The 21,476-nt window shown below is 42.8% G+C and overlaps 1 protein-coding gene across 1 annotated transcript in view; it reads left to right on the forward strand.

The window, feature by feature from the left end:
* MBTPS1 (membrane bound transcription factor peptidase, site 1) overlaps positions 1-21,476 on the forward strand; it is an 82,780-nt gene that overhangs the window by 22,289 nt on the left and 39,015 nt on the right. The window contains exons 9-15 of the mRNA XM_058154965.1: positions 3,136-3,238; positions 3,885-4,036; positions 5,886-6,047; positions 9,704-9,848; positions 15,266-15,454; positions 15,706-15,878; positions 16,610-16,725. Coding sequence (XP_058010948.1) covers positions 3,136-3,238; positions 3,885-4,036; positions 5,886-6,047; positions 9,704-9,848; positions 15,266-15,454; positions 15,706-15,878; positions 16,610-16,725 — 1,040 coding nt within the window. The remainder of the gene's footprint in view (positions 1-3,135; positions 3,239-3,884; positions 4,037-5,885; positions 6,048-9,703; positions 9,849-15,265; positions 15,455-15,705; positions 15,879-16,609; positions 16,726-21,476) is intronic.

The following is a 21,476-nucleotide window of genomic DNA, read 5'->3' on the forward strand; positions in this document are numbered from 1 at the left end:
CATGCTGGTGCTCTTATGCACACCCCTTACAGACCTCTTAGGAATGGGGTGAGGTCAACAGTAGATAGTCTTTGGTTAAAGTTTTGGGGATTTTGGGAAGAGACCACAGTCAGGTAGTGCATTCCAGGCATTAACATCTAATTGTGTGCTTGTGTATTGTTGCGATTGAAGCTGAAGTAGTCTTTGACAGGAAGGACATTGTAGCAGATGATTTTATGAGTTATACTCAGGTCATGCCAAAAGCGGCAGAGTTCTAAATTTTCTAAACCCAGGATTTCAAGTCTGGTGGCATAAGGTATTTTGTTGTGGTCAGAGGAGTGGAGAACTCTTCTTGTAAAATATTTCTGGACACGCTTAATTGTATTAATGTCCGAAATGAGGTGTGGGTTCCAGACAGGCGAGCTGTATTCGAGAATTGGTCTTACAAATGTTTTGTATGCTCTGGTTAGTAGTGTAGAGTTTTTGGAAAAGAAGCTACACAAAATTAGGTTTACAACTTTTTGGCGATGTAGTTCCAGTGGGCTTTGGCACTGAGATCGTTTGATATGAAAACTCCAAGGTCTTTGACGGGGTGAGGGTCATCTACAAGGTAATGTCCATCAAGCTTGTATTTAGTGTTCTGATTCTTTTTTCCAATGTGTAAGACAGAGCATTTGCTGATTGAGATTTGGAGTTGCCAAATTTTTGACCATTCCGACACAAAGTCAGGGCCTTTTTGAAGGGTAACCTCGTTGGTAGTGTTAAATAGTTTAACATCATCGGCGAAGAGAACACAATTACTTATAATATGGTCACAGAGGTCGTTAATGTATAATATGAAGAGTGTTGGTCCTAGAATGCTGCCTTGGGGACACCGCTATTGACAAGAGCAGGATTTGATAAGGCACAGCCTTTTTTGACCATTTGTTGTCTGTTTGACAGGAATGCTGTTATCCAATTGTGGAGGGGTCCGGAGATGCCGTAGGATTTTAGTTTTAGAAGAAGTTTGTCATTTACCACTGAGTCAAAAGCTTTACAGAAGTCTATGTAAATTGCATCTATTGCTTTGCCCTGATCAAGATTTGTAGTCCATACGTTTTTGCAGTGAAGAAGTTGTAAATTACAGGACAATTTTTTTCTGAAACCAAATTGTTTATTAGAGAGTAGGTTGTTTGTTTCTAGGTGGAGGGTGATGGATTGGTTGATGATTGATTCCATTACTTTGCAGGTGACGCAGCGTAAAGAAATTGGTCTGTAATTTTCAACTAGGCTGGATCTCCTTTTTTGAAGACAGGGATGACCGTGGCTAGTGACCATAGTTTGGGAAGAGAGCTGGTCCTGAAAGATTTTTCAAAGATTATGCTTAGGGGTTTTGCTATAACAGTGGAAAGCTTTTTTAAGAAGTATGCACATAGACCATCAGGTCCAATAGATAGAGATGGTTTCAATCTGCGAAGGGCCTTATCAATATTATCTTCCGTGAAATCTATTTGTGTTAGATCGTTGTAATCATTGTTGGTACGACGGGAATATTGGGTATGAGCCATTACTGTTAACAAAGACTGAGCGAAGAATGTGTTAAAGAGGTTTGCTTTAACTGTTTCATCATTACATTATTTACTGTTAGAACCTTTTAGGTGTGGGATGGTATAATACATATTATACCATATAATACATATGTGATAACTAGTTTCAGAAATGGTTTCTTAGGCAGCAGAGTGGCTGAAATTCAATGCAAGCTGTGCTTATATCTCACTGAAATCCCACTGCTTTCATTCCATCTGAAAGATGATCTTTGTTTAATCCGAAGCAAACACAGTTGAGGCTGTGCCATGGTTGGTTTAAAACATCATTTGCTGAACAAGTCAGAATATTCTAGTTTTATGGTACCATAATTGGTGGGTTCACATATCACACTTAGACAAAAAGCTAGATCAAGTTACGACTGTTATCTGTAAGCCACTGACAATGCATACATTTTCCTTAATTCTGACTATTGAGTTTTGTGAGGAATGGAAAACCAGCTCATTTTTAATACTTAAAACCAATTCAATTTATCTGTTCCATCTTTTTGGAATATAGTGTAATTTTGTGAGTCCTTTTAAAACTGAACCCTTCCAGATCTCATATATTGTACTGTATACCCTTAACTGATAAGCATAGGAATTATGAGAGATTAATCCAGTTCATTTGAACACTGCAATTTACCGTAATAACATGGTTGGAAATGTTGAGGTTCAGATTCATATTCTTGCATTTTTACATAATGAAAACCCATTTTTCAGCTATAACAGGTGTCCCTTTGTTACCTAATTCACTTAGAATCCTAAACCATAATAGATTCATCCATCACAGTAAGACAAACACAAGCCCACTATTTGTGATTTAACATAACATATGATCAGGGGGACTTGGTTTCATTTACTTTGCAGGATTTTTATTTTTAAACAGAATTAGGCATTTTCTTTTTTAAAAAGAGTAAATAAACAAGTAAAAAGCAACAAAGAAAAAAAGGAAAATATATTTGTTTCAGAAATGTAATGTCGATTAGGCAGGGATGAAATCCAGCAGGTTTTGGAGAACCGGTAGCAGAAATTTTGAGCAGTTCGGAGAAACGGTAAATACCACCTTTGGCTGGCCCCAGAGTGCTGTGGGAGTGGAGATTTTGCCATATCCTTCCCCTGCCATGCCCACCAAGCCACACCCCCAGAACTGGTTGTAAAAAAAATTGAATTTCACTGCTATAAGGTGACAAAGGAATTGTACAGTGAGTGCTCTTTAACTCTTTGCAGGATTATTGTGAAGATTTAAAAAAAAAAAGGTTAGGGAAAAGGGCAGAATTGTAGGTACTGCCATCATCTCCTTAGAAACAGATGGGATACAAAAGGAATATGAACCATGGTGGTGCAGTGGTTAGAATGCAGTACTGCAGGCTAATTCTGCTGACTGCTGGCTGCCAGCCATTTGAGCCTAACCAGCTCAAGGCTGACTCAGCCTTCCATCGTTGGTAAAACGAGGACCCAAATCGTTGGGGGCAATATGCTGACATTGTAAACTGTTTAGAGGGGGTTGAAAGCACTATGGAGTGGTATATAAATCTAAGTGCTATTACTGTTGCTAATAAACCAATAATAAAAAAAATACATTCTTTTTCAGCACACTCAACAATCCAGCCGATCAAATGGATGTGATTGGAGTTGGCGGCATTGACTTTGAAGATAATATTGCTCGGTTCTCCTCCAGAGGGATGACCACATGGGTAAGCCCCTTTGTAGGGGTATTGTGCTCAGCATAATGCTGATACACTCAAAGGTTTAGCCTAGTGCAGGGTCTTCCATCAGTTTACACATAGAATAGAATAGAATAGAATAGAATAGAATAGAATAGAATAGAATAGAATAGAATAGAATAGAATAGAATAGAATAGAACAGAACAGAACAGAACAGAACAGAACAGAACAGAACAGAACAGAACAATTGGACACACAAGGAATTTGTCTTTGGTGCCTATGCTCTCAGTGTACGTAAAGAAAAAATAAAATATATTCATCAAGAATCATAAGATACAACACTTAGTGATAGTCATAGGATACTAATAAGCAATCAAATCATACTAGGAAACAATAAAAACAATATAAGTTGTAAAGATACAAGCAACATGGATATAGCCATAAATGGGAAAAGATAGGTACTAGGAAGGATGAGAAGAAGAATAGTAATATAGTTTTAGTAGTTAATTTGACAGTGTTTTGGGAATTAGTTGTTTAGCAGAGTGATAGCATTAAAAAAAACTGTCTTTGGGATGGGAAGGGCAGTTTAATTTTGTCAGAAGTCAGTCTAAATCTCGTTTCATTGATGTGTGAGCATCAAGTCATTTGTTCGATGCGTTTGACTTTTCTCCCTAGGAACTTCCTGGAGGTTATGGGAGAGTCAAGCCTGATATCGTGACTTATGGCTCTGGTGTGAGAGGATCTGGCATGAAGGGGGGCTGCCGCTCACTCTCTGGGACAAGCGTGGCCTCCCCTGTTGTGGCAGGTGCGGTCACTCTTCTAGTAAGGTACGTGCTCCATCAAAATATATTTCCCAGGCTTTTCTGATAAAGCTGCATCGTTGTTCAAACCTCAGGGCAACCCAAGAGAAATAAATGGGGAACATCCGTCAGAGTCTGTTACCAAAATCATACCCAAAATGGCAAATTTGAGGATGTTGTAGAAGAAGAAAAAACAACGTATCTTTGAGTTTTTACGTTATTTTTTAAAAGTTTATAATTTTTAGGTTTGGATCAGACTTGAGTACATTCCCCAAACTTTGGTCAGGCCTAGACAAATTTTCCCATCTTTATTCTAAAAGAAAAGTCCTCAACTTACAACTGCAATTGAACCCATAATTTCTGCTGCTAAGCAAGACCGTTGTTGTGAATTTTGCTCCATTTTATGACCTTTCTTGCCACAACTGTTAAGTGAATGACTGCAGCTGTTAAGTTGGTTAAGCTAGTCACACTGTTGTTAAGTGAATCTCGCTTCCCCACTGACTTTGTTTGCCAAAAGGTGATCATGGGATCCCAGGACACCACAACTGTCATAAATAGGAGCCAGTTGCCCATTGTCTTGACTTTGGATCACAGGACCCTGGGGCTGCTGCAATTGTTGTGAATGTAAAAAAACCCCCACTCATAAATAATTTATTTCCAATGCTATTGTAACTCCGAATTGCAAATGGATGTTGATAAACTTGAGGACTGCCTATACAATTATGAGAGCAGTATGTTTTTTTTAGTAATACAATGAATCACTTCTGGTTCATTTACAACAGAATAGAATAGAATAAGGTAAAGGTAAAGGTTCCCATCGCACATATGTGCTAGTCGTTCCCGACTCTAGGGGGGCAGTGCTCATCTCCGTTTCAAAGCTGAAGAGCCAGCGCTGTCCGAAGACGTCTCCATGGTCATGTGGCTGGCATGACTCAACGCCAAAGGCACATGGAACACTGTTACCTTCCCACCAAAGGTGGTCCCTATTTTTCTTTGTTGTTATTAGTTGCGAAGTCATGTCCGACTCATCGCGACCCCATGGACAACATTCCTCCAGGCCTTCCTGTCCTCTACCATCCTCTGGAGTCCATTTAAACTCATGCCTACTGCTTCAGTGACTCCATCCAGCCACCTCGTTCACTGTCTTCCCATTCTTCTTTTGCCCTCCATCTTTCCCAGCATTAGGCTCTTCTCCAGTGAGTCCTTCTTTCTCATTAGGTGGCCAAAGTATTTGAGTTTCATCTTCAGGATCTGGCCTTCTAAAGAGCAGTCAGGGTTGATCTCCTCTAGAACTGACTTGTTTGTTCGCCTTGCAGTCTAAGGGATTCGCAGGAGTCTTCTCCAGCACCAGAGTTTTTTCTACTATTTTTCTATTTGCATTTTTTACGTGCTTTCGAACTGCTAGGTTAGCAGAAGCTGGGACAAGTAACGGGAGCTTACCCAGTTATGCAGCACTAGGGATTCGAACCGCTGAACTGCCGACCTTTTGATCAACAAGCTCAGAGTCTTAGCCACTGAGCCACCGCATTCCTATTTAGATTAGATTAGACTAGGCTAGGCTAGACTAGAGGAATGGAGTGGAGTGGAGTGGAGTGGAGAGTGGAATGGAATGGAATGGAATTCTTTATTGGCCAAGTGTGATTGGACACACAAGGAATTTGTCTCAGATTACATAAAGAAAAAATACATTCATCAAGAATCATAAGATACAACACAGTGATAGTCATAGGTTACTAATAAGCAATCAAATCAAACTAGGAAATAAATAAATATAAATCATAAAGATACAAGCAACATGGTTCTAATCAAAAGTGAGAAGAGATAGGTAACTTTAGCATGATCAGAGTATAACATTTCAGCTGTTTATGGCTTTCAGCACAGTTCCAAAGCGTGAAATGGTGAACCCAGCTAGCATGAAACAGGCTCTGATTGCTTCAGCACGCCGGCTTCCCGGGGTCAACATGTTTGAACAAGGTCATGGCAAACTTGATCTTCTCAGAGCCTATCAGATTCTCAACAATTACAAGCCCCAGGCCAGGTGAGTTTCTTTCCAAGCAAATGGCTCAAACCATTTTCCGTTGGAAAAATAAATAAACAAGCTGCAAATCCTGTTTTTCTATGTTTCAACTCTTAGATAATTACAATAGACTGTGGGACCAGATTTTTTTTGTTGGGGGAGGGGGGTGTTGATTGAGCAGGGGACTGTTTAAGATTTTATGATATTGTCTTCCTTATGTGTTGGTTAGGGTTCTAGAAGGCAGCTAGTTAAGGAAAACTGGTTTCCAAGTGTTATATTTGTGGGCATGGCATAGTTCAGTTTTTATGCTCCTTATCTATTGTTTAGCATCAGCTGCCCCAATATACTCTAGAATAAATTTTAAAAAAACAGGCCATTATTTCACTTTTAAAACTCAAAAGTCACTTTTTATTTGGAAATGAAAAGATAACTAAACTCTTTAACTTAGGAGAACATGTAACATTGTTGTCAATCATCTGTCAAAGGGTTGGTTGAGTCCTAAACATTGTCTAGATTCTAATGCTTTCTACATTTATTCAAATTCATCAAGAGCATAGTTTGATTTGCGTTATACAGGCAGTTCTTGATTTATGGCCGTAATTGAGCCCAAAATTTTTTGTTGCTAAGCGAGTTTTACAAACCCTTTTTATGACTTTTTTGACACGATTGTTAAGCGACTCACTGCACTTGTTAAACTAACCACTTGGTCATTAAGCAAGGGGCCGGGATAGCTCAGGCAATAGAGAAGCCTGTTATTAGAACACAGAGCCTGCAATTACTGCAGGTTCGAGCCCGGCCCAAGGTTGACTCAGCCTTCCACCCTTTATAAGGTAGGTAAAATGAGGACCCAGATTGTTGGGGGGGCAATAGGTTGACTTTGTAAAAAATATACAAATAGAATAAGACTATTGCCTTATACATTGTAAGCCGCCCTGAGTCTTCGGAGAAGGGCGGGGTATAAATGTAAACAAAAACAAAAAAAATCCACCTTACACCCATTAAGTTTGCTTCTCAGAAGCCAGCTGGGAAGTTTTAAATGGTGATCACATGACCGTAGGATAGTGGACTGTCATAAGTAGGACAAGTATAAAAGGACAAGTATAAGGACAAGTATAAAAAGTGGAAAGAGGGGCAAATAACTAAGGCAGAATATCAGCAAATAACCCGAAGCCTGTAAAGATGAAGTGAGGAAAGCTAAGGCTCACAATGAACAAGGGCTAGCGACAAAAGTAAAAAATAACAAAAAAGGCTTCTTCCAACATGTTAAAAACAAGAAAAAAGTTAAGGAAACAATTGGCCCATTGGTGGGAGAAAGCGGCAAGAAGGTGACAAGCAACAGGGAGAAAGCAGATCTACTTAACTCATTTTTTGCATCTGTCTTTACACAAAAGGAAAAAAACAATCCAACCTATCAAAAACAGCACCACAAAAAACAGATTAGGAACACAAGTTAAAATAGGGGAAAAAATGGTAAGTGAACACCTGTCTACCCTAGACGAGTTCAAATCACCAGGACCGGATGGATTACACCCCAAGGTTCTGAAGGAACTGGCAGATGAGATCTCAGAACCACTGAACTATATCTTTCAAAGATCCTGGAGCACAGGGGAACCAGAGGACTGGAAAAAAGTTGATGTAGTTCCCATCTTCAAAAAAGGGAAAAAAAACCAGACCAAAACAAACTACAGACCTATCAGCCTGACCTCGATACCAGGGAAGATTCTGGAAAAGATAATCAAGCAACGAATCATTGAATACCTAGAAGCAGACAAAGTAATAACCAAAAGCCAACATGGGTTTTTGAAAAACAGATCATGCCAGATTAATCTCATTGCATTCTTTGACAAAATGACAAAATTAGTGGACCAGAAGAATGCTGTTGATATAATTTACTTGGACTTCAATAAAGCATTTGATAAAGTAGACCATAACCTACTACTAGATAAAGTAGAAAAATGTGTGTTAGACAGCACCACTACCAGATGGATTTGTAACTGGCTGACCAACCGCACTCAACATGTAGTCCTCAATGGAACTACATCCACATGGAGTATGGAGTATGCAGTGGAGTACCCCAAGGCTTTGTTTTAGGCCCAGTACTCTTCAACATCTTCATCAGTGACTTGGACAAAGAGATAGATGGGGAACTCATCAAATTTGTAGATGACACCAAGCTGGCAGGAATAGCCAACACTCCAGAAGATAGGCTTAAGATACAGAAGGATCTTGACAGACTTGAACATTGGGCGCTATCTAACAAAATGAAATTCAACAGTGAAAAAAGTAAAGTTCTACATTTAGGCAAAAAAAAAATGCACAGGTACCGTATATGTGGTACCTTGCTCAATAGTAGTAACTGCGAGAGGGATCTTGGAGTCCTAGTGGACAACCATTTAGATATGAGCCAGCAGTGTGCAGCAGCTGCCAAAAAAGCTAACACAGTTCTGGGCTACATAAACAGAGGGATAGAATCAAGATCACCTGAAGTGTTAATACCACTTTATAATGCCTTGGTAAGGCCACACTTGGAATATTGCATTCAGTTTTGATCACCACAATGTAAAAAAGATGTTGAGACTCTAAAAAGAGTGCAAAGAAGAGCAGCAAAGATGATTAGGGGACTGGAGGCTAAAACATACGAAGAACGGTTGCAGGAACTCGGTATGTCTAGTTTAATGAAAAGAAGGACTAGGGGAGACATGATAGCAGTGTTCCAATATCTCAGGGGTTGCCACAAAGAAGAGGGAGTCGGGCTGTTCTCCAAAGCACCTGAGGGTAGAACAAGAAGCAATGGGTGGAAACTAATTAAGGAGAGAAGCAACTTAGAACTAAGGAGAAATTTCCTGACAGTTAGACTTCTTTCACAACTTCTTGCCTGCAGAAGTTGTGAATGCTCCAACACTGGAAATTTTTAAGATGTTAGATAATCATTTGTCTGAAATGGTGTAGGGTTTCCTGCCTAAGCAGGGGGTTCGACTAGAAGACCTCCAAGGTCCCTTCCAACTCTGTTATTATGATAAGTATATGTCAGTTGCCAAGCATCCAAATTTTGATCCTATGACGGAGGGGGTTATTCCAATGGTCACAGGTATGAAAACCAGCCATCAGTTATTTTTCTTTTTCAGTGTTGAGACTTTAAAAGGTCTTTAAGTGAATGGTTGTAAGTCGAGGACTACCTTAGACAGTCCTTGACTTACATTCACAATTGAATCCAACATTTCTGTTGCTAAGTGAGACATTTGTTAAGTGAGTTTTGCCCCATTTTACAACTTTTCTTGCCATGTTTGTTAAGGGAATCCCTGCAGTTGTTAAATTAATAACATGGTTGTTAAGTGAATCTGGCTCTCTCATTGATTTCGGTTGTCAGAAGGTCACAAAAGGGGATCACATGACCCCGGGATGCTGCAACCGTCATAAAACATGAGTCAGTTGTCAAGTATCTGAATGTAAATCATGTAAACCATGGGGATGCTGGAAAAGTTATAAGTATGAAAAATGGACATAAGTAACTTTCTTCAGTGTCATTGTAATTTGGTCACTAAGTGAACTTTATAGTTAGAGGACTACCTTTATTTTTTCAGTTTAAAGCCTCATTAGACAGTGAAACATAAAAAATATTTCATGTATGCTTATTTCTTATCATCCGTTTATGCCTGCCCATTGTATTTTCCCCTTAGTTTGAGTCCAAGTTACATTGACTTGACGGAATGCCCTTACATGTGGCCCTATTGCTCTCAGCCCATCTACTACGGAGGCATGCCCACGATTGTCAACGTCACCATCCTGAATGGAATGGGAGTCACTGGAAGAATCATAGACAAGGTAAGAGCTGGAGGAACTTAGCCAGGCTGAATGAAAACTTGTTCTTCTTCTTCCGGTCATCACGACAATTGAGACAACAATTTAGGACAGGGGTCTGCAACTTTAAACACTCAAGGAGCCATTTGGACCTGTTTCCCACAAGAAAAGAAACACTGGGAGCCACAAAACCTGGGTGGGCATGGCCAACTCAATGTCACTCACTCCCAGTCATAGGACCCCCTAGCCACGCCTACCCAGCCGGTCATTAGGGCAGAGGACCAGAAACCACAAAACCCTTTTGTCTCTTCTCTCCTTCCTCTCTCTGTATCTATGTCTTTCTCTCTCTCTCTCTCTCCCCCTCTCCCTGTATCTCTTTATCTCTTTATTTATTTATTTATTTATTTATTTATTAATTTATTAATTTATTAATTTATTAATTAATTAGATTTCTAGACCGCCCTTCTCCCGAAGGACTCAAGGCGGTGTACAGCCTTATTTAAAACACATAGATACACAATATAAATCCCAAATTTAAAATACATTTAAAATGAAATATTTAACAGGCCAATTTAAACTAAAACGGTCAAAGACTGATATAAAACCCTTAGAATATAAAAATTATAAATAGATTAGTACAATTAAAATTCAATTAAAATTCAATTAAACTAAATATTAAATTAAAATAAATATTTAGGCTAGTCCCGCCCGATTGAATAGTAGAGTCTTCAGTTCCCACTTGAAGGTACGGAGGTCAGGAAGTTGACGCAGCCCTGGAGGTAACTCATTCCATAGGATCGGTGCTGCCACAGAGAAGGCTCTCCCCCTGGGGGCCACCAGCCGACACTGGCTGATGGCACCCGGAGCAGGCCCACTCTGTGGGAGCGCACAGGTCGTTGGGAGGCAGAAGGCAGTCTTGTAAATAGCCCGGTCCTAAGCCATGGAGCTCTTTAAAGGTGAGCACTAGCACCTTGAATTGCACCCGGAAGGCTACCGGCAGCCAGTGCAGGCCGCGCAGGATAGGTGTTATATGGGAGCAATGTGCTCCCACGATTACCCGCGCAGCCGCCTTCTGGACTAGCTGGAGCCTCCCGGTGCTCTTCAAGGGGAGCCCCATGTAGAGAGCATTGCAATAGTCCAGGCGAGAGGTAACGAGGGCATGAGTGACCGTGCATAAGGAGTCCCGGTCAAGAAAGGGGCGCAACTGGCGCATCAGGCGAACCTGATAAAATGCTCCCCTGGCGACGGCTGTCAAATGTTCTTCTAAAGACAGCCGATCGTCCAGGAGAATGCCCAAGTTGCGCACCCTTCCCCTGGGGGTCAGAACTTCACCCCACACAGTCAGCGAACTCTCTCTAACTTTCTCTCCCCCCTCTCTCTGTATGTGTCTCTCTCCCTTTCTATCTCCTCCCCTCTCTCCCTCCTGTGTATCTCTCTCTTCCTCTTCCTCTTCCTCTCTTCCCCTCTCTCTCTCCCTTTCTATCTCCTCCCCTCTCTCCCTCCTGTGTATCTCTCTCTTCCTCTTCCTCTTCCTCTCTTCCCCTCTCTCTCTCCCCCACTGCGAAATGCAAGGTTATTACGCCAAACCAGTTTCTGCCATCAACTTTGCTTGTTGGAAGCTAGCTGGGAAGGTCAGAAATGGCAATCATGACGACTCCAGAGGTTGCAGGCATTGTAAATGCACACCAAGCCACTGAATTTTGACCATGTGACTATGGGGGAGCTGTAACGGTTGTAAATTTGAGGACCAGTTGTAAGTTATTTTGTCAGGGCTGTTGTAACTTTGCACGGTGACGTGACAAGCAGTTGAAAGTTGAGAACTACAGGTAGTCTTCGACTTATAGCAGTATAATTTAGTGACCGTTCAAAGTTACGACGACATTGAAAAATATATGACTGTTTTTCACACTTATGACCGTTGTAGTGTCCCTAAAGTCACATGATCAAAATTTGGACACTTGGCAACTGACTCCTATTTATGATGGTCACAGTGTCCCGGTGTCACGTGATCCCCTTTTGCAACTTTCCATCAAGCCAAGTTAATGTGGAAGCTACTAACTTAACAACTCCAGTGATTCACTTAACAAGAGGGGCAAAAAAGGTCATAAAGTGGGGCAAAATTCACTTAATAACAGAAATTTTGGGCTCAATTGTGGTCGCAAGTTGAGGACTACCTGTACCTGGGTTCACTTCTTTCTGTTTTATATCAGAAGCATGGATATAAATCAGGATTCTTTGCCAGGTCATTTCTTTAGAGCAATCTTTAGTGGAACAGATGAATTCTGCAATGTCATTCGCTGTTGTTTTAATGCATTTAATGCATTGCATTAGAAAATGCAATGTTAAAGTCTTTTGATCAATTCATTCAGGTTTCTCTTTGCCTCAGGCCTAATCTTAAAGGGGCACTTAGTGTGTTTGGAATGTTATATATTGGAATAACCCTTGTTATTATTATGAAGCTCCAGCTTGGTAACCCACCTAGGAAGGCTAAGCCTTGAGAATATGTTTCTGCGATACCTTGAGTGTTCTTCAGCAAACAAGGGTTTGAAGCATTAGTCCAATGGTTTGATGAGGAATGTGCATTACCTTGCAGACTAAAAAATCAGAATGATTCCCCTTTAAATGGGAAAAGAGTGGATTCCTGCATTCACACAAAAGAAAGGAAGGAATAAGATGCCTTCTAGAAAATGGGTCAAGGTTTTGCTGAAAAAGTCCATTTTTGAAGATGCTTTAGTTTCATTTATTTCAAAAAGGAGTTTAGACTGGTTAGGCCGGTCACACCTGTCTTTTCACAAGCTGGGCTGGCTTTCAGTCGTCCTGAGGAGGTGAAGTTAAGAGTTGTAACTATAAAAGAAAAGAATTCCACTTTAAAAAGTCTTATCTGATGCCTGCATCCTTTTTTTAGTTACAGATTAAGTTTAAGACAGATAGTCTAGATTTTAACTGAAACGTTTGAGAAATCTTTTAATACCCTTGAGGTATTGTAATATTTCAAACAGATACAGATAGTCCGCGGCTTACGTCCATTCATTCAGTGACCAGAGTTTTGGCCGGGCTGGAAAAAATGGATACATGACCAGTCCTCAAAGTTGTGGCCATCACAGCACATCTGCTGTCACGTAATTGCGATCTGGCCACTTGTGTGCCCAGCTCACAATTACAATGTCATTCAGAACTGCGGTCATGTGATACAACTTAAGACCTTCCCTGCCAGCTTTCCACAAGGAAAATAAATGGAGAAGCCAGCAGAAGGTTACAAGTCGCCCTGATAAGTCACACCCACATTCCTGCTTGCCACACAGACACACTACCCATGCACACCCTCTGCCAGCCTCCCAGGCCCTCCTTCACCACTGCCCCTACCCATATCATGCCTTACTTCAGACTCCTTCCATTTCCTGTTTAAGAATCAGCATGTCTTGGGGTTATGAAGACAGCCAGGACTGCTGAGACTGTCATCGCTAAGCAATGTGGTCACATGACGTCATGCCTTATAACCTCATCATTTATCGCAATAGCACTTATACCACTTCACAGTGCTTTACAGCCCTCTTTAAGTGATTTACAGAGTCAGCCTATTGCCCCCAGCAATTTGGGTCCTCGTTTTACTGACCTTGGAAGGATGGAAGGCTGAGTCCTTGGGCTAATGAGAGTTGAACTGCTGGCAGTCAGCAGAGTTAGCCTGCAATACTGCATTCTAACCACTGTGCTACCATATCAACAGCAATCCTCATCCCATTTCTTCTCACAATCGGGGGCTAAGTGTATGTTTGTATGCCCTGTGCTTATTATTGCCTCATTCTATTCCTTTATTAGCTATCCTGGTAGTAGTAGTATTGGTTGCAATCCCTAAAATTAAATATTTCACCTTATTTTTCCAAATAATCGCGTTTGCCTAAATGTGACAGATTATTTGCTGTAGACGTGACCTCAGGCAAAAAAAATAAAAATAAGAAGCAAACCATATAATGGCTGAGTATGACATATGAAATTAACTAAGTGAAAGGAAAGACTAGGGGGACATAATAGCAATGTTCCAGTATTTGAGGGGCTGTCACAAAGACGAGGGAGGCAAACTATTTTCCAAAGCATTTGAAGGCAGGACGATGGAAACTAATCAAGGAGAGAAGTAACCTAGAACAGAGATCACCAACCGGTGGTCCGCGAGAAAATTTTGGTGGTCCATGGAGAAATCTTCGTATTTTTGCCGGTGGAGGAGCTGCAGCACAAGCGGGCCGAAGCAGCGATTGCGATGGTTGGAAGCTGTGGGAGCAAAGCACTACTTGCACTTGCGCAGCATCAGCATTCTGCCTCGGTATATTTGCCCAGCCGGTGGCGCAAAGCAACCCTCATCTTCTGCTGCTTAGGACTCAGAGCTGTAAATGGCGACTGATCCGGGAAGCAGCCGGATTTTGCTCTCTATTGCGGACGCCAAATCAGCCCCCTGCAAGCTCTTGTCTCTCGAGGAGCGCTCGCTGAAGCGGTGTGGGAAACTTCGACCGGGCTCCTCGAGATGAGAGCTTGCAGGGGGGCAATCTGGCATCCTCAATGGAGAACAAAATCCAGCTGCTCCCTTGACCAGATGCCGTTTACAGCTCCGAGTCCCAAGCGGCAGGAGACGAGGGCTGCTTTGCTCCACCAGCTGGCACAAATATACCGAGGTGGAATGTTGATGCTGTGCAAAGTGAAATAGAGAAAAAGAGACTAAAGCGAGAATGAGAATGAAAAAGAGAATGAGAGAGATAAAGAGACGAGAGAGAAAGAGACGGGAGAGAATCAGAGAGAGAGAGAATCAGAATGAGAGAGAATGAGAGACAGAGAAAGAGAATCAGAGAATGAGAGACAGAATGAAAGAGAATCAGAGAGAGAATCAGAATGAGAGAGAGAGGGGGAGAGAGAGAGAGAAAGAGGGGAAGAGAGAGAAAGAGAGATGAGAGAGAGAGAGAATGAGAGAGAAAGAGGGGAAGAGAGGGGGGAGAAAGAGAGAGGAGGGAGAGTGCCTGAAGGACCCATCCCGTCGCTGGGAGTCCAGGCGCTTTAGCAAGTGGCACACTGGATTCATATTAATGGTCTGCGGGATTTAAAATTATGAACTTGGTGGTCCCTGAGGTCCAAAAGGTTGGGGACCTCTGACCTAGAATTAAGGAGAAATTTCCTAACAGTGAGAACAATTAACCAGTGGAACAGCTTTCCTTCAGAAGTTGTAGGTGCTCCATCACTGGAAGATTTTAAGAAGAGACTGGGCAACCATTTGTCTAGAATGGTATGGGGTTTCCTATTTGAGCAAGACTAATGACCTACAAGTCCCTTCCAACTCTGTTATTCTGTTATACTGTTTTATGTTCTAACCATTGTTGTGTTTACTGTTCTGCTTCTCCAGTTCTTTAGTACCTGTAGCCTCAGTGTTTTGATCCATTTGCTTTCTATTTTATCCTTTATAGCCGGATTGGCAGCCCTATTTGCCACAAAACGGAGATTACATTGAGGTGGCCTTCTCCTATTCACCTGTTTTATGGCCCTGGTCAGGGTATCTTGCCATTTCCATCTCCGTCGCCAAGAAAGCAGCCGCTTGGGAAGGCATAGCACAAGGTCACGTCATGATCACCATTTCCTCCCCAGCAGAGAATGAGGTTGGCTGAACCTTTAAAAAAATCCTTTGCCTTGTTTTGATGTATGCATGCTTGATTTCATTAGTGGGCTGCATCAGGGTTGTGTTTGACCTCGGGGGTGTTTCTTATTATTGTTCTGTTTTTGTATAGCATTGTTTGCCCTGAAATGGAACAGCGTGGTAGTTACATATGGATGGATATTATTGATAGATTGGATTACAAAATGGGCTTTCTTCAGGAAATTGGTTTGATTTTGTTTTGTTTGTTTTCAGTCAAAAGTTGGTGCTGAGCAAACGTCAACCGTGAAACTCCCCGTCAAAGTGAAAATTGTCCCAACCCCCCCTCGGAATAAGCGGATCTTGTGGGATCAGTATCACAATCTTTGCTATCCACCAGGATACTTTCCAAGGGATAATTTAAGAATGAAGAATGATCCGTTAGATTGGTATGTTTATCTTTATACAGTTCTAATAATTATTTATGGATGATAAGATTGACATATAAAGGAATGCAATTAGCTCAGTGTAAATTCTTATCCATTCTTAGTGATTTTGATTCTGAAGATATACCCTGCTTGAAAAATTTATGCATCTATATCTACATTTCTTCTTGCAAATAAGTACAATGTGTATATAGGTAATAAAAACCTAACTTTTTAAACAAAGTAAGAATAAGTATACCTTTGCTGAAACTTGTGAATAAGGTCTGGCTGCTTTGCAAAAGTCTTCTAATTCTGGGCTGTTGGTTTAAAAGTCTTCTAATACTTTCTAAATTTGCACTTCAACTGATTGGCAATTTATTTTCAAGTTAAAATATAATCATATATAGGAAAGCAGTGCTTATATTCTTTCAGTATTTTGATAAAATCATTTTCTCTAGAGAGAGAGAGACTATAAATATTTAGTTTGTTCAGTTTTAGATTTTATTTGCTATTTTTACTTGTTACAAGTTTATGCAGCCTGGCAAATAATGACACTTCAATACTGAGCTTTTTGAATGTTCTTCCTGTTGTCCATTTAGTTCAATTTTTGCAATATCTCCTCTTCCTCCTCTCTTCCTCTCCCCTCTTCCTCATCTCCCCCTTTTGTTCCCTTAAAAATATTTTAAATTCCTGGTATACCAAAAAGCGATTTGAGAGATGATTAGGCTACATATTTTATTTGTTCACCTCTTTAGGAATGGTGACCACATTCATACCAACTTCAGAGATATGTACCAACATCTGAGAAGCATGGGCTATTTCATTGAAGTACTTGGTTCACCATTTACATGCTTTGATGCCAGTCAGTATGGTAGGTAATTAAAAGTCGATGTTTATTTCCTTTTAGATTATGCCAAACCTCCTTTGTTTAGGATTTCAAAACAAAACAAAGATAGGCAGATTCAGGCTTGCATCATCTAATTGTTTGCTAAACAACAAAGTGTTCTACAGTCTGGACTTAAATATAAAAGGTGTCTATTTGAGCTGAAAAAAGGCTGTCTCTGAGGACGGATTTATTTTTAGTGCCAGATCTAAATTGTGTTTAAGACCTGGTATCCCTCATTTTGTGCATTTTTACAGCTCAATTTAGGTGGACAATGCCATTTTTCAGTATTTTTCAGACTATAAGACGCACCTAGCTTTTGGGAGGAAAACAAGAAAAAAAAAAACCTGCCTCTGTCTCCCAGCAATTTGCCTCCTTGCAACAAACAGCCTGGTCAGCTTCAGCACAGCCTGATTTAGCACAAGCAGCTGATTGGTGGTTGGATCAGCCTCAGCTGTTCCAGGCTGCAGGGATCACTGCCACCCATCGCCACCGCCTATCAACGCCTCTCCACATCCCATTTTTGGCCTCTGCGCGCCCCATTTTTGGCCTCTGCATATCCCATTTTCGTCTTCCATATGTCCCATTTTCGGCCCGTTCCAGGTGGTGGGGATCACTGCCGCTTATCGCAGCCGAACGGTGGGCCAGAACAAGCCGAAAACAGGACGCGTGGAGGCCGAAATTGAGCACGTGGAGGGTGAAAATTGGGCACACAACAGCAATCCCTGCAACCGGGAACAGTTGATAGGCAGTATTCCAGGAGGCTGATCCAACTGCCAGTCAGCTGCTTGTGCTAAATCAGGTTGTGCTTAAGTTGACCAGGCTGTTTGCTGTTTGCTGCAAGGAGGCAAATTGCTGGGAGGCAGAAGCTGAAGGTTGGGGGCCGGCGGGTAGGTGGGGCTTCGGCAACATTCTCTCTATAAGACGCACAGATGTTTCCATCCACTTTTTTTGGGGGAAGTGCGTCTTATAGACCGAAAAATATGGTAGCTGTTAAAGTAAAAGAGAATGGGCATTGGTTATTACCTGATACGCCCTTTCCTGACAGCAATCAGGAATGGGTTAACTCCATCTGTTAACTGCTTGGATTGAGTCTGTGAAATTGTTTAGCCACGCCTCTTCCTGTTGCTTGCCAGCTTTTTGACGAAGGTGGTGACGCAGACTGATGTGATGAGCTGTAAAGACAAAAGAAAAAAGACCTACCCTCCCATATCCCAGGGCCGGACGAAGAACCTGGGCGGTTCTTCTGTTCTTCTGCTGTTTCTTCTAAGCTGACAAAGGGTGTATCAGGTAATAACCAACGTCTATTCTCCATCCAGGAAGAAACAGCAGTCAGGAATGGGACATACCAAAGCCTTGTCCTATTGGGAGGGAGAAGTCCGGGCCAGTGGTCCTTGATATGAAAGGAGACTCTGTAGAACCCGTCTGCCAAAAGCAGCCTCAGCCGAGGCATAAGAATCAAGTTTGTAGTGATGTACAAAGGGAGAAGGAGAAGACCAAGTAGCTGCCCTGCAGACCTCTTCCAGAGAGGCCTGTGTACCCCAAGCACTACAGGTCGAATGAGCAGTAAAACTCTGGGCACAGGTAAGGATTGCGCCTCATAAGCTATAGAGATACAAGCCCTGATCCAACATCCCATGTGGGGGAAGTAACCCTGCAGCTTAAGGTGGCAGGCTGAAAGGAAACAAAAAGGGACTCTGTCCTCCTCAGAGAAGAGGTCCTTTTTATATATATGTGGAGAACCCTCCGCACGTCCAGCTTATGCCAAACCCTCTCCAAACGGTGGGAAGGCTCAGGGTAAAAATTGGGCAGGATCAACTCCTGAGCTCTATGAAACCAAGTATTTATCTTGGGAAGGAACGTAGAGTCGAGGCGTAAAATCATTCAATCAGAGTGGAAAACACAGAGATCCGCCCTGATGGACAGAACTGCCAGCTCAGATATACGCTGAGCAGAAGTGAAAATGCTACCTTATAACAAAGTAATTTTAAATTAACCTCTCGTAGAGGTTCAAAGGGACCCCTGATAAGGGCAGTGAAGACCTTATTCAAGTCCCACGAGGGAAACAGATGGACCACAGGAGGTCTGAGATTGGTGGCCCCTCTGAGGAACTGTTTAATTACTGGATGCCTCGATAGGGAATCCCTGGTTCCACAGGCCAGAATGGAAGAAAGGGCTGCCATCTGTCTCCGAAGAGTATTAGGAGCCAACCCATCATCTAAACCCTTTTGAAGAAATTCTGAAACCTGAACCACAGAAACAGAAGTGGGAACCAAATCCCCTTTTTTGCACCAGGTACAAAACGCCTTCCATGTAGCATTATAGATACGTTGGTGGAATCCTTGTGGGAAGCCTGGATAGTAGCGATGACCCTGGAGGAAAAGTCACCAGTCAGAAGGACCCGCTCAAGTGCCAAGCGGTTAGTTGAAACCACTGAGGGTCCGGGTGTATGAACGCCCCCTGCCTGAGGGATATCCTGTCCCAAGGTAACCTTCAAGGTTGGTCCACTGAGAGGGCCACTAGATCTGCAAACCAAGGTCATCTGGGCCAATGAGGGGCCAGAAGAAGAAGTTCTACCCCCTCCTCCAGAAGCTTCAAGATGACTGGGAATCAGAGGAAGAAAGGCATATAGGAGCCCGGATGGCCATGGGCTCTGTAACGCATCCACTGCTTCTGCCTCTGGAGCCGGAAACGGGAGAAGAATCTTGAAACTTGACGGTTGTCCCACTGGTCCACCACTGGTAGGCCGAACCGGTCTGTCAGATCCCTGAACAGAGATGGATCCAAGCGCCAATCTGCCTGGTCGACCGAGGTCCAACTGAGCCAGTCTGCCTGGACATTCGTCACTCCCGAAATGTGGTCTGCTCGAATGGAAGACAGATGAGACTCCGCCCGTAGGATCAGCAGCTCTGCATCAGAGCCAAAGATCTGGTCTCTCCTTGACGATTTATGAGGGGCTTGGTGGCTACACTGTCTGTCAACACAAAGATGTCCTTGCTCAAAACTAGGGACTCAAAACTTTTGCAAGCAAGGTGGACGGCTCGCAGCTCCAACCAATTGAAGTTGTGCAAAAGATCCTCCGGAGACCACTGACTTTGAGCCATGCAGGATTCGAGGTGACCTCTTCAGCTGAAAAGGCTGGCATCTGTCATCAGGATGAGACGATGAGGCTCCCGGAATCTGCAACCCTGGGCAATGGCATTGGAAGACCACCATGTGAGGGAGGACCGGACCGCTGGTGGAACCTCCACTTGCAGTGATGACATGCTGCTCCAAGCTCATTGGAATGGAAGGAGAAACTACTGCAGAGTCCTGCTGTGGAGATGACCCCAAGGTGTGATGCTGAAACACGACACCATCTTTCCTAGCAGCTGAGAGAGAAGCAGGAGGGAAGAACCCCAATGTGACCTGACCTTGACAGCCAGATCTCTTAGACTGGATTGGCGGTCCGGCGAAAAGTACACCTTTGACTCCACTGTGTCTATTATTGCCCCAAGATGGACCAAATGCATTGTCGGGATCAGATGACTCTTGGACCGGTTTACTGAAAAACCATAACATTGAAGAAACTGACAGGTCCTCTCTGGCCCTGGCTTCTGAACTGGACTGGATGAGGATGTCGTTCAGTAGAACTGTATCCTGATAGGCAATGCTCTGAGATGGCCTACCCGGGCTGCCATCAGGTTGGTAAACACTCATGGGGCAGAAGACAGGCCGAAGGGCAACGCCTGGTACTGATAATGTTTCCCCACTTATTGGAACCAGAGAAATTCTCTGAAATCAGGATGAATGGGAACATGCAGGTAGGCCTCTGTGAGGTCCACTGATCTAAGGAAGTCATCCTTCCTGACGCTTTCCAGGATGGAGTGGAGAGATTGCATCTTGAATCTTCGATATACTATGTAATGGTTCAAGGTCTTGAGATCGAGAATTGCCCTCCAACCTCCTGAGGACTTCTGAACCAGGAACAGTCTGGAATAAAATCCCTGACTGTGGTGCGCCTCTGGAACTGGCTGAATGGCCTGAATGGCCAACAAGTGTGCTATGGCCGATTCCATGAGGTGCCACTTCCCCCAATCTTGAGGCACGGGACAGTGGACGAAGAACCTCAGAGTGCTGGACAGGAATTCCAGGAAGAGGCCCAACCTTACTGTCTTTCTGACCCAAGAATCTGAAGTGGAATCCTCCCACTGGTCGGCAAAGAGCCAGCCAGCCCCCGATGGGAGGCTCGGAGGAGCAGTCATTTGGACTGCCAATAGGGATGACCCCTCCTGCCCTGAAAGGAACGTTTGGATGGATAATGGTGGCCCTGTCTGCCCTGTCTGTCCTGACCTTGTCTGGAAGCAAATTGTCTCTGCGATCTTTGCCTCCCAAACCCACTGTCCATTCCCTGAAAGGAAGAATGATAAAAATAAGGGCTCAGTTGGGACTCTGACCATCTGGTCAAGGAAGGCATTATCTTGTGTTTGTCCCGAGATTCCACTAGAATAGGATCTAGGGATTCACCAAACAATTTCTCTCCCCTATACGGAGAAGAAGCTAGCCTCCACTTGTTCCTAGCATCAGCCTGTCACTGGCGAAGCCAGAGGAGGCAACGAGAAGCAATGGAAGAACCAATAGCCTTAGACACAAACCGAGACGCATTCAGTGTCACGTCTGTGGAAAATTCCACTGCTGCCATGATCTTGTTGAGATCCTGGTGGGACCTGATGTCTGTAACTGGAAGCCGGTCTTCTAAC

Source organism: Ahaetulla prasina, chromosome 12, assembly GCF_028640845.1.
Source record: "Ahaetulla prasina isolate Xishuangbanna chromosome 12, ASM2864084v1, whole genome shotgun sequence".
NCBI classification, from domain to species: Eukaryota; Metazoa; Chordata; class Lepidosauria; order Squamata; family Colubridae; genus Ahaetulla; species Ahaetulla prasina.